General features: G+C 39.5%; 1 protein-coding gene across 6 annotated transcripts in view; it reads left to right on the top strand.

Annotated features, from left to right (window-relative positions):
- LOC118229832 (serine/threonine-protein kinase MRCK alpha-like) overlaps nt 1-13805 on the top strand; it is a 375259-nt gene that overhangs the window by 101256 nt on the left and 260198 nt on the right. For all 6 annotated transcript variants that reach the window (XM_035422277.1, XM_035422272.1, XM_035422276.1 and 3 more), the window contains exon 5: nt 5475-5623. In XM_035422277.1, the coding sequence (XP_035278168.1) occupies nt 5475-5623 (149 nt within the window). The remainder of the gene's footprint in view (nt 1-5474; nt 5624-13805) is intronic.

Genomic DNA, 13805 nt, shown 5'->3' with positions numbered 1-13805 from the left:
GACAAAAAAAAAAGTTTGCTCTCTTTGCAGTGGTTTGGGCTGGAAACGAGCTGTTAGAGCGGGATAGGCACAACACTGCCTACTGAATGGCTACTGAATCTTACAACAATGTACAGCCTTGGAATGCTGGGCACGTTTCAACAACAACAAAATATCTAGGTATCTGTGTTACTGACTGTTTGGCTAGCTAGCTAAGTTAAATGACCACGTTGTTGTGCACATCAATGTCATCAAGCTAACGTTATTAATAAACAAGTGAAGTCGTTATTTCGATGGCGATTAATAAATCATGTAGGCTAATGTTACAATGTATTTAACGTTACATTCATGCTACTAGTTTAACGTTACCTACACACTGCTTAAGTTAATATAAACAGAATGTACTTACCGACAAGATGAAGTGATAACACAGTTTGTAACAAGGTTAGTTAGCCTACTAAATAAGAAATGGTGGCTTGCTAGGTACCGTTAGCTTGTAATAGTTGGAAGAATCAAGTGTTGAATGTCACTCTATGCACAATGAGGGTAAAGAACAGACCTGCTGTTTTCCTATAGTGCGTTCACGTTTTAACCAACAGATGTCGCTGGTGAGCTTTCCAACCAAGCTGCCCCACTGTAACCGTAGTTTAAAAAACATCTTAAAAATACATTAAAAAAAAAAAAAAAAATCCCCAATGCTTACACCCGGCGGGGGGTCAATTTAGGCCCGGCGGGTGCAATACACTGGTGCATATTTGAAAGTAATTGCACAAAATCACAAAATGTATTTTCAAAAACATTTTGTGATTTAAGTACTCAGTATTTGTAAATGCTGTATTTCTAATAATTGTTTAAAAAGTATTTCAAAGTATTTAAAATGCTTTAAATATGTATTTGACCCAGGTCTGCTAATCAGAGATTCCCACAAATAATAGTGTGGGGGGATGGTTCCCTACCCGCCTTATCATTCTTGCTTTCCTTGCAAGCATTCAGAAGGGGTTGAGTAAATTTCTTATGAATTTCCAAGGTAACAGATGACCCCCAGTAAACATACATGTGGTTCAGCTTCTACAGGTTGCCCAAGTATTCTTGAGAGCCTGTCACAGACCTCCCATCAGAGTGCTTCTATGTGTATACATTCCCATAAACACCAATACATTTTTTACATTTTGGGCAATGTACTTTTTAGGGTCTGTATTCTGTAAAAAAAAAAAAAAAAAAACAACCCAGCACTGGCGGTTATCCTTTGTATTTTGTATATCTATAGTGCGTGATCTGCAAATAATTATAAAAATTTTGGAATGGTAAGTCAACTTAATCATTTTGGTTAGGAGCATTTGTAAAATGTAAATGTAAAATTGTAAAATGTGCAATTGTGCAGTAATACTTACATAGCAATAATGAAATCTTATCTGTGTTCAGTAGATGGAGACAGAGACAGAAAATCTCTGTGAAAAATGATACAGCTTCTGTCTTCCTCCAGAAAACAATGTCAGCAAATACGTGGCTTAGCTATGCTCAGAAGTCCTCAATAATAATAGTATTTTCCAAGAAATTACGAAAAATCATTGACAACGTTTCGTCAGGTGCAGCGTCTTTTACTGCTACCACAGAGTGAATACGTAAGTGAATGCGATGATGAGAAAACTTTTGGTTACGCTGACCTGTAAAACGCTATTCCAAAAGCAAAACTAGACATGTTATACATTGTTAGAAAGCTTATACTCTCACCTACTGAATAAATTAATTGTCAATCAAGCCATACTGTACTAAACAGGGCGACAACGCTGTAAACAACATGTGTGGTATTACGCACAGCTATTTTGGAAGGTACCCAGGTGTTACATACGCGTGTATATTTCACAAACGGATTATCCAAGACAATATATGACCACTCAGTCTCTACGGGTAAAACCAATGGTAAGGTTGTATATATTTTTTATTTATTTATATTTAGTCCCAGATGTTGACTGTAGAATGACATGGTATCATTTTTAAAAACTTTTTCTTGTTTATTTCGTTATTCACTGAGCAGTGTTTTCACTGCTGTACTGGCATATCTTAGGGCTATTGTCGGATTTATCTTTTTGCTATGACGGAATACGATTTTTTAGTGGTGAAAGAATATTTTTATGAATGCCCAGATAGACAATATTGTCCATTATGTCATGGGTGGGGGGTGTAGTTGCAGATGAGACTGCAGGGAGGGGGTGCGTGCTAAATGAATGACCAGAGCGACAATGGTGGCACTTCGAAACTCCGTATTCGGCATAGTTGTCATGTATCGTCTACTAATGAAACTAAAACAATACGTTTCTGTTTTTAACTCATACTTTGGTTGCAGTAGCACTGAATGTAAGAGTACAGCAATCTCGGCACGCCGGCATGCCGACCACTAGAGGCTTTGCACTGCGAGGTTTAATGGCTGCGCCCATGTCATTATAGTAGTCTTATTTATAGCTTATTGTGATTAGTACAACCTTAAAAAATACTTTACAAACATCATGGGTGTCAGTTACAATGTTTGCTGGAATTAGAATAATTCATTTGTAACGAGTATTTGAAAACGTGAATAATATTGCTTATCTTAAAAAAAACCACACGAACCACTAGCGATTATAGATTATTTATTGATACAAACTAAACAAAGCACAGGTGGCAGTCAGACGATCCCCTCGCATGACTCCCTTACTGTGATGTAACTGGAGTTTTGGAACTGCTGGTCTGCACGCAGAAAAAACCCACGCTTGGGGCTGTTGGAAATATTTTGGAACTTGCGTGCGAAAAGGTAAAGTGTTTTACAAAAAATCTAAAAGGTGGACTTACAATTTGATGGAATCCAAGGGTCCTTGAGACATATTTGTTCACTGAGGAGTTGCACCTATGTACCAAATTGTGTGACTGAATGAAATGGGTCAGGAGTTCTATTCTTCCATGATTTGCACATTCAAGAGTCTGTTATAGTGCCACCATGTGGCTGATTGGCACCACATTAACTGAGCTTGCTCTTACCCTAACCTTCAGCAAACCTGCCAAGTTTGGTGACTTTTTGTAAGTCCCTGTTAATATTTATATCCCTTGGTATCCAAAACTGGCAGAATAAAGAGTAAAAAAAAAAAAAAAGAAACGGTAGCCAATCAATGATGGACGCAACCCTTAGCAATATATATATATTATAAATACGTTCAGTTCCAGAACTGTGTGAATGAACTGTGATTTAATTAGAATTTATGTGAGTATTATATTTTGATATAATATATTATGAATATAATATATTTATTTGTGAATTGTTTTGAACTCTGTCTCACCACCATGTTTTTAGATTTGGCAAATAATGTACTGTTTGAGCCACTGTTTGCCTGCCAATGCATTTTCAAAGTTACACCATTTTGTGTCAAACCATTTGTGATTTATAAGAAATTTTGTAAAAAGCCATGCCCATTAAATGTTCATTGGCTTACTGGGCCATGTTTTTTGGCATGGCAACTATCTTTTAAGAACTTTTAAATAGGTTGGTTTCCTGAACATATTAGTGCCATTTGCATGCCAATATGTCTAAAGCCGCGTTTCCACCGCAGGAACTTTACCCCGGAACTAGGAACCTTTTGAGGAACTCAGGAACTAGGGTCTAAATTTAGTTCCGGGGGCTTTATTACTCGGGGGGTAGTACTTTCCAAAAGTACCGGAACCTTTGGGGTGGGGCGCAAGCGCTGAAATTTTCTGATTGGTCGACTACTTGCAGTGTTATTTGTTTTATTTCAACCGCCATGTTTAAAAATATGCAGCCGCAAACCGATTTATTTTCATAACTTCAAATCAAACTTGTATGTTATGCGGCGCAGTAGCCTAGTTTTGGTTATAGCCTGCCAACGTCTTGGAATTATATCGTGTGCTCTTCTGTTCTTTTCTTGCTTTAGTATTCGTTTTATAAAATGCTAAGCATTCGTGCTGGGACAGCATATTACGTACCAAAACATTCAAACGGATTAATTCGGTTGCTGAATATTTTCTTCCGGATTTTCTTTGTTAGCCCGTTGTAATTGACTCAAAACGTTTGATACAGTTATGTGAGGTAGTTCTGCGTAATTCACATTGGTGATACAGTAAAAGCAAACTGGAAATCACCTTCCGCACTTTTTGTCAGGGTAAAATAACAGGTTAATTCTAGTAATCGTCCCTTTAGCTTTTTCAGACTGCCGTAATTTTACTCTGCCATTCTTCAATTCCACAAAAAGACCAGGAAGACTATGGACTAATTTATGGTGCATGGTTCTCATCTGGAGGGCACACTTCGCTGCTCGGCTAGCAGGTACTTTGAAGGAAAGCAAACGGTGGCTGTACCAATACTAATTTAAATTTAAAAACATAATGAATGTGTTTGAGAGGATATATGAAACCGTTACAATCTGACTATTGGCCTGTTATATCCTATTTGTTGCATAACAACGGTCCAAGTTCAACTACCAACGACAGTTTTGCTTGACAACGGTAAAATATGCCCAAACGGCTGCAGAAGAATATTTCAATTCCAGGTGATTAAATCGATAAAAATCAATAAATACAAAAGTAACCATATATAATCATTGTTGGTAACCCGTTGTATATAAGTGGAATAAACCCCTCCGGGCTGTCCCGGTTATTAGAAAATAATGTAGGCTACTTTGGTGGTAGTATGGGGTTACAGAAGAAATCATAGGACAGATGGACCGACGACAACGTCGCTTTTTCATACGTCAGTGGGCTAATTTGCCTAATCTTCGCGGGACTTTAGACCGCGGTGGAAACGCAGACAACAATGGGCTGAAGGAACCTTTTAGTTCCTTGAAAAGTAGTTCCTGGGACTAAAAGTTCGCGGCTTAACAGTCTTGGAGATTGCATTTAAGTGTTCAAAAAATTAAAAACTGTTTTTGCCAGTTCCTGTTGATTTTACTGCCCTTCTTGTCAAAAACTGGCAGACTAAAAAAACATCCGAAATGGCAGCCAGTTAATGATGGGGGCGACTCATAGGGATGCTACATATGTTTCTAATGAAGGTATTGATAAATGTAGGCAGATCAAGATCTCTGTGAAAGAATTGTGATTTCATTTTACCTCTATAGCACCACCATTTGTTTTGAATTGGCCAGAACTGTAGTGTTGGAACCTTTGTGTGCATGTCAATGTATCTGCTAACTTAGGGCATATTATGTCAAATCACTTATGATTTCTATGTATTTATGCTTGGATCCATAACAGTAGGGTTCCAGAAGCTTAGCTGCTTAGACCCCTTAAAATAAAAATAAGAATCCTAACAAAAATAATGGGGTTTCAGCTGTTTTTCTGCTTGGACCCATAGTATTATTACCATATACTTACACTTACATCCACTCAAGTGATGTGAGATGGTCATTTTACACCCATAATTCTTTCCACAAATTCATAGTATAGCATGTGAAAACACAGGCACAGTTATGGGTGCAAAGTGGCATGAGGCTCAACCTCTGTGTCTTCCACAGTATCTAGTGATGGATTACTATGTGGGAGGTGATCTTCTGACCCTGCTCAGCAAGTTTGAGGATCGGCTGCCGGAGGACATGGCACGCTTCTATCTGGCTGAGATGGTTCTGGCCATCGATTCTGTTCACCAGCTGCACTATGTTCACAGGTAAGTTGAGCACAGGCACGTAACCCTAGTCGGAGGGTTGCCGGTTCGATCCCCGCCCTGGGCGTGTCGAAGTGTCCCTGAGCAAGACACCTAACCCCTAACTGCTCCGGTGAATGAGAGGCATCAATTGTAAAGCGCTTTGGATAAAAGCGCTTTATAAATGCAGTCCATTTTACCATTTACCCTATAATTCTCACTATGTAAATTTAACTATATACAGTTGAGACCAAAAGTTTACATACACCTAGGCTGAAGATATTCAAACTCAATTTTTTCACAACGCTGCACATTTCATGTTACCATACATTTATTTTGGCAAATCAATGAGGGCATCTACTTTGTTCACAGGTAATTTTTAACTCAATCTGTAACTGTAATTTTAAAACAATCGATTAGAGACAGATTTATTTCAGCTTTAATTCACTATATCAGAATTCCAGTGGGTCAAAACTTTACATACACTTTGTCAGTATTTGGTGGCATTGCCTTTTAATTGCTTAACTTGAATCAATTTCTTGGGGTAGCCTTCCACAAGCTTCTCAAAATACCAGAATTTTTGACCATTCCTCCTGGTAGAACTGGTGAAACTCAGTCAGGTTCGTGGCCCTCCTTGCTCGGACACACTTTTTCAGTTCAGTGCACAAATTTTCTATGGGATTCAGGTCAGGGCTTTGTGATGACCACTCCAATACTTTCAGTTTGTTGTCTTTAAGCCATTTTGTTACAACTTTGGAGGTACTCTTAGGATCATTGCCCTGCTGGAAGACCCAGTTACGATGAAGTTTCTGAACTCTCTAGCTGATGTCTTGAGGTGTTGCTTCAGTATTTCTAGATAATTCTCCTTCCTTATGATGCCATCTATTTTCTGAAATGCAGCAGTCCCTTTTCCAGCAAAACACCCCCACAACATGGTGCTGCCTCATTGTCATGCTTCACTGTCAGGATGGTGTTCTTCGGATTAACCCTCTGGGGTCGAGAGCTCCGCCGGCGGAGATCTATTGATCTTTCGTTTCTATTTGGATGATTAACTTCACAAGTTCTTATCTTACAGACGCAACAAAAACATTGACAGAAACCTTAGAATCACGACTTTCCAATGCGCCCAAAGACAAATGATATGAATTGTTTTAAAAGTTCTAAATTTGATTAAGTAAACCATGTATGCTTTGTTAATCCTTACTCATTACTATGTGAATTTTGCTCATCAGGAAGTCCGCCCAAATCGCATTCACATGTTAACAACATTTTAACTACTCTCCATAGAAGGAGAGTAGGGGAGGGGCGATGCGAGATCCATGTGAGAAATGCCAAGCCTGCGAAAGCAGGATAGAATGTCAAAGTGTAGCCTAATTCACTTCTTTTGAGGTAAACATTTCGTTTAATTTTGAAAAATGGTCCGTCCGGAAGCTGACATTGATGAAGATCGGTGTCATTTCGAACAGCGAACTGATCCAGCTGAGGATCAACTTCATGAGTAAGTATATTTTTTATGATCATATTGATAAATATGTGTACTGGATTGCAATCTCTGTGTTTGTAGGAATATCCAGCAATATGCGCGTTTGTAAATTCCCACACTACGAACAATTCAAACTATTGCATCTCAGAATTATAGGCTAGGCTCTCTGCGTCTGGTTGTGTGTTAGAAGTAGCAGGTAGACTGTATTTTTTTAAATCTTATTGGTAATAAATAGTCCGTGGCGTGGCTAGGATTCTAAAACTGATGTCCTTGCACAATTGATATTAGCATACTGTAAGTAAATTCGGGAAATAGCAATATGATAACCACTTAGCTAAACAGACCTAGCCTACTTCAGATTGAGGCATTGTTATTGATGAGTGTAGTGCGTGTAGTTGAGCTGGAATATCAATGTTTATTTAGTTTAGCTAATGTTGTTTCGTTGATAGCTTGCATTATTTGTAAATGTGTGCTGTATTACATTCTCTGTGTGTTTGTAGGAATATTCACTAATATGCGCGCTTGTAAATTCCCACACTACGAACGATTCTAACCATTGCTTCTCAAAATTATAGGCTACCTCTCTGCGTCTGGTTGTGTTTGTTTGGTTCTTTATTTGTATATGATGTAACCATGTCACATTTCCTAAGTTTTGTTTTCATTAGTTAGTGGTTTGCCCCTTTTTTGTAAAGCACATTTAATTTTCACCTGTTGAAGGAAATGTGCTATATAAATAAAGTTTGATTTGATGTCACATTTACTAACAATTTTGTTTTTATCATATTTACAGAGATGCTGATCAGGAAACATGGCGTAGTTCACCACTAGCTAAGAGGCCACGCAAGCGTTGCAAGAGTACACCAGTCTCATCTCATCTTCCATGCGTATAGTTTGCTTCAATAAATGTTCTGAAAATCAAAAGATGTCTTTGTTTCTGTCTTCTAAATGGCTCACTGAGTCTTTGTCTTAGTGGTGGGGAGGCATGCGGCCAGGTGTGAATAGCCTACTTAGCTGGCAGGTCGTCCTACCCAATGCATATTCATTACAGAAAGGCCATTTGCCCTCCCATTCTCACCTGGTGTTGAAAAATAGTAGTCACAACACTAACCTTTAGCAATTTATTTTATATTTCTCATTGGATTTGCTAAAATATTTTGTCATCTTTTGATACCCAAGACCTTGATGAACACATTTCAGTGACCAAAAATCTTAGTCACAATTGTTTAGTGTGTTTTATTACAACATTCCTGTGCATGTTCAAAACTACTGTTTACAATTTGTGTGTTTTTAGAGCAATTTGCAATCCACATATGATTATGACCTACTTACTGCTGCCATATTATTGTAGCTGAGTTTGTGCTGAAAACAGCGATATGAAATACTTTGGAATCACTGCATATAAAGTTGATGAAATTTACACAAATGTCAGAGCATGGCACAATCACCAGTGTGCCTCATTTTACCCTTAGACCCCAGAGGGTTAAAAGCCTCACCATTTTTCCTCCATACATAGCGCTGATCATTATGGCTGAACAGTTCAATTTTTTTTTCATCTGACCAAAGAACACTCCTCCAAAAGGCTAGGTCTTCGTCCTGGTAATCACCTGAAAACTTAATTCTGGCTTTTTTATGCCGGTGTTGGAGTAGGGGCTTCTTCCTTGAGCGACAGACTTTCAGGCCATGGTGATGTAGTATTCTCTTAACCTCTTAGTGCACACCCCCTAGTGGTCGGCATGCGTGCTTGCCTAGATTGTTCATCTCAGACATTTATTGTTCCTGCAACCAAAGTATGAGTTGAAAACAGAAACGCTTTGTTTTAGTTTCATTAGTAGACGATGAGTTTTGCAGCGCCACCTTTGTCGCTCTGGTCATTCATTTAACAAGCACTCTCTCCCTGCAGTCTCATCTGCATCTACACCCCCCACCCATAACATAATGGACAATATTGTCTATCTGGGCATTCATAAAAAATATTCACCACTCCAAAATTGAATTCCGTCATAGCAACAAGATAAACCGAACAATTGCCCCAAGATATGCCAATGCAGCAGTGAAAACGCTGCTTAATAACAAAATAAACAAGACAATGTTTTCAAAAATCATACCATGTCATTCTAGAGTCAATGTCTTGGACTAAATATTGAATAGATATGCAATCTTACCATTGGTTTTATGCATAGTGTTATGCTGCTATGCTACCAGGCTCGTAAATCCTAAATATCTATGGCTAGCAAGTCCTCTCCCTACGTGTTGCATTAGATGTGAAAGATGTTACCTGGACTTTCCTGCGGGCTGCATTTGTGGTTGACTCACCGCCAGGCCACCGTTCTGGCTTCCCGCGACCAGCTCACTCGGATCAGGCGACTCCTCTAGACACCCCTCGCGTGCAGTTCCGTCGGTCCAGTCGACCAGCCCGCTCTTCGATGTGGAGGTTCAGTTTAAAAGGTGTATATACAATAACAGTTTGTGGTGGTGTGTGACACACTCCGCTTTCTCAGTCTCCTTTCTTCCAAAATGCCTTGCTCTCGGCTTCTTCCTCGTGGTGTGTCTGATCCAGCTCAGAAAACCCCCAAAAAAACCTCTCTCCTGGTGCAACTGATTTCAACTAATGAGTCAATGCCACCACCCCCCAAGTGTGACGTCAGTTCTGACCCTGCCTCCTACCGCCTGCCTAAACCACACCTACATCTAAAACCCTTCACCAAAATAAACCGCTAAAACTATCATAACATCCCTCCCCCATAGGGAGAAAAAATTACAAAATATGTAACACCCACATCATATTTAGTATGTTTTTTTTTCTTTTTGTTTTTTTTTCATAAAATTTTTCTTTAATTCCCACACCACCTTATTTACACAAACTTCTCTGCACAATTCTGAAACATCTACTGTAACAGAGCTATCAAATTTCCCATCTTCCTCTTAGGAAGGAAAACACTACAAGAGTGTGCAAACTAAACCTGGAAACTGACTAGATGGTCGCTCAGGTAGGCTCCCCTACTGGCATATGGGAGAGTGCATCTGCCAAGATGCTATCCCGCTACGTGCTGTACAACCGGACTATAGGGCTGTAAAACTAGTGCCCACCTGAACACTCTTGGGTTTGACATTTTGAACTTGGCTAAGAAGGCCAGCAGATTGTGGTCCGTGTACACCACAACCTCTCGACCTGAGTGAGACACATACACTTCAAAATGCTTGACGGCCAAGACAAGACCCAAAGCTTCCTTCTCGATGGTTGAATAAGCCTTCTGATGTTTGTTTAGCATCTGAGAGAAATAAGCTACTGGTCTATCTAGTCCGGATGCGTTTATTTGCAAGAGTAACGCACCCACTCCAATGTCGCATGCATCCACCGCCAGCTTGAAAGGTGCATCAAAATTGGGAGCAAGCAACACAGGTTCACATGCCAATATGGCTTTCACCCCTCCAAAAGCACGCTCACAGGCTTCTGTCCAAACAAACTTAGCATCTTTCTTAAGGAGGTTAGTCAATGGTTCAGTAACCGAAAGCAAAGTTAGGTACACATCTCCTGTAGAATCCACACATACCCAACACTCTCATAACTTCCCGTCAGCTCTTTGGTGGGGGAAGATCGAGGATGGCTTCCACTTTTGCACGACGAGACGTCACCTTTCCTTGTCCTACCTGATGCCCAAGGTAGGTTACTTGCCCTTTTCCAAACTCACACTTAAGTAAATTCACAACAAGACGTACCTCGCATAACCTTTCAAAGAGCTGCCACAGGTGTTTAATATGCTCTTCCCATGAGCTACTGTACACGACCACATCATCAATATAGATAACCACTGAGCTCAACCCGTTAGTGATGGTATTCATCAACCGCTGAAATGTAGCGGGGGCATTTTTCATGCCAAAAGGAAAAACATTCCAGACATACAGGCCATCTGGTGTCACAATGGCTGATATCTCCTTGGCCTGTGGGGTCAGAGGTACCTGCTAATACCCCTTCAGTAAATCCAACTTTGACACAACCTCAGCTCTCCTGATCCTGTCTATGCAATCTTCCAATCTGGGAATTGGGAAAGCATCAGCCTTAGTCACCTGATTCACTTTCCTAGTCAATACAATGTCTTGATGTGTTGTCCGGTTTCGAGACAAGCACCACTGGAGAACTCCACTCACTTTGCCCATGTTCTATTGCCCCAATATCCAACATATAAGACACCTCCTCCCTCAAACTCTGCAATTTAGAGGGTGCTAGCCTATATGGGTGTTGTTTGATTGGAATCAAACTGCCTACATCCACATCATGGATAGCTAGAGAGGTGCGCCCTGGGACATCCTGGAAAAGGGCGAAGAACTCCTTAAACTCAGACTGCCACTCTGTCGGTACATGCCCTGGCTGATCATCAAGTGACTCCAGAGCCTCAGAGCTCCTCAGGCGGAACCCAACAGTTTCCACTTCTCCACTAACATCCTCTTCAGATATGTGCCCCATAGCTGCACAGGCAACAGACGGCCCATGTGAATGACCCTGGTATTTCTTTAACAGATTAACATGGCACAATCTGGTCTTTCTCCTGCCCTCCGGAGTGCTGTGGCACTAAGGCAAGGACCTGGTCCCCAACTGCAAAACGGCGATCAACAGCCTTCTGATCAAACTGAGCCTTCATATGTTTCTGGGCTTGGTGAAGATTATCCCTGGCAACCTGACAAGCAGACCACAAACGATCTTTAAACTCAGAAACATACTGCAGCATAGTTGCACCTGGCTTGTTTTGAAGCAACTGTTCCTTGAACAGCTTCAGGGGACCCCTAACCTCATGGCCGAATACCAGTTCAAAGGGGGTGAATCCCGTAGATTCACTCACAGAATCTCTCATAGCAAAAATCAAAAATGGGAGTGTGACGTCCCAATCTCCAGGAAACTGAATGTTGTAAGTCTTTAACCCCTTAGCGCACATGCCAAATCTTGCCAATCCTTGCCCATTTAGGGGGTACCCTATTTAAAGCTTTATAACTCCAGATGTGAACATCACGGAGACTTGAAAAATGGCTTAAATGAAGCAAGACATTTGTACAATTTACAATACTAACACAGATTAGTTTATATTCATAATTTTGGAAGAAATGAAGTGCCACAAATGCAATTGTCTAGACAAGAAATCAAAAATGAATTTGTACTTTTTTAGTTCGCAATGAAATACTGAGAGATTGCATATATACAGCAGGTTAAACTATACATGTGCTGGTTCAAAGACTTCTTGACCACAAGTTCATAAAATCTAAGGGTGGATATGTAGAACTACTATAGATGTATGAAGCAAAAACTAAGCAGTGTACCCAGCGTCTCCAAATCTATCCTAAATGTCTAAATTGTGCATTGCTGTGAATCACAACATATTCATGTATTTCACTACAAATCAACTGTTTTGACTCAAGAAAACCACTGTTGCATCATTTTCAAGTCGGAATTACAAGCTTTCAGTCAGTACAGTGGTCTAAAATATCTAGGGGTCCAGAAACATATCCAAAATCTCTCCAAAATTAAATAAAATGCTTTTTGTCCATTATAAAGCATATAAATGAGCCCCTTATGAAGTTTTAAGATGGAACATTGCTATCAGGTTAAAAAACAATGCAAAAATATTGTCACACAATGAGGTACAGTACCTAAATGTGTAATTAACTCTTGTATGTATTTCTATACTTTGTACTCTCGTATGTTTTCTTGTATGGGGATGGGACGACGACATGAAAACAATTTTCAACCGTCCACCACGTTTTGGCAATTCTCACGTCATCACTGTTGCATGCTTTACAAAAACTATTTCACTACTAACGCTTACATTACAGTTTGAAATATCCACATTATATAATACCACTAACCTATTTAAAGACACTCAATTTCAAAAATAACGTATATAACCAAAGTATTTTGAGCAGTAATACTTACATAGCAATGACAAAATCTTATCTGTTTTCAGTAGATGGAGACGGAGACAGGAAATCAATGATATAGTTCTCTCCGCTCCTATCTTACACCAGAAATCTATGTCAGCTAGGTCTATCAGCAAACATATGGCTTAGCTATGCTCAGAAGTCCTCAATAATAATAGTATTTTCCCAGAAATTTCGAAAAATCGTTGACAAGGTTTCGTTAACAGCGTCTTTGTTTTACTGCTACCACGTGAATGTGTAATTGAATGCGATGATAAGAAAATTTACGGTTACGCTGACCTATAAAACGCTATTCCAAAAGCAAAATTAGACGTGTTATACATCGTTAGAAAGCTTATACTCTCACCTACTGAATAAATGAATTGTCAATCAAGCCAGACTGTACTAAAAAGGGCGACGACGCCGTAAACAACAGGTGTGGTATTACGCAGAGCTATTTTGGAAGGTACCCAGGCATCACACATGCGCGTATATTTCCCAAACGGATTGTCCAAGACAATATATGACCACTCAGTCTCTAAACGGACATCTCTACACGTAAAACCAATGGTAAGGTTGTATATTTATTCAATATTTAGTCCCAGATATTGACTGTAGAATGACATGGTATCATTTTTAAAAACTTTTTTAAAATTTCGTTATTTTTTATTTTTTGTTTATTTCGTTATTCAGTGAGCAGTGTTTTCACTGCTGTATAGGCATATCTTAGGGCTATTGTCGGGTTTATCTTGTTGCTATGACGGAATACGATTTTTGAGTGGTGAAAGAATATTTTTATGAATGCCAAGATAGACAATA

The sequence above is a fragment of the Anguilla anguilla genome, chromosome 6 (assembly GCF_013347855.1).
Source record: "Anguilla anguilla isolate fAngAng1 chromosome 6, fAngAng1.pri, whole genome shotgun sequence".
NCBI lineage: Eukaryota > Metazoa > Chordata > Actinopteri > Anguilliformes > Anguillidae > Anguilla > Anguilla anguilla.
The sequence above is the reverse complement of the archived record's forward strand: the minus strand, read 5'-3'. Positions and strand labels throughout refer to the sequence as shown.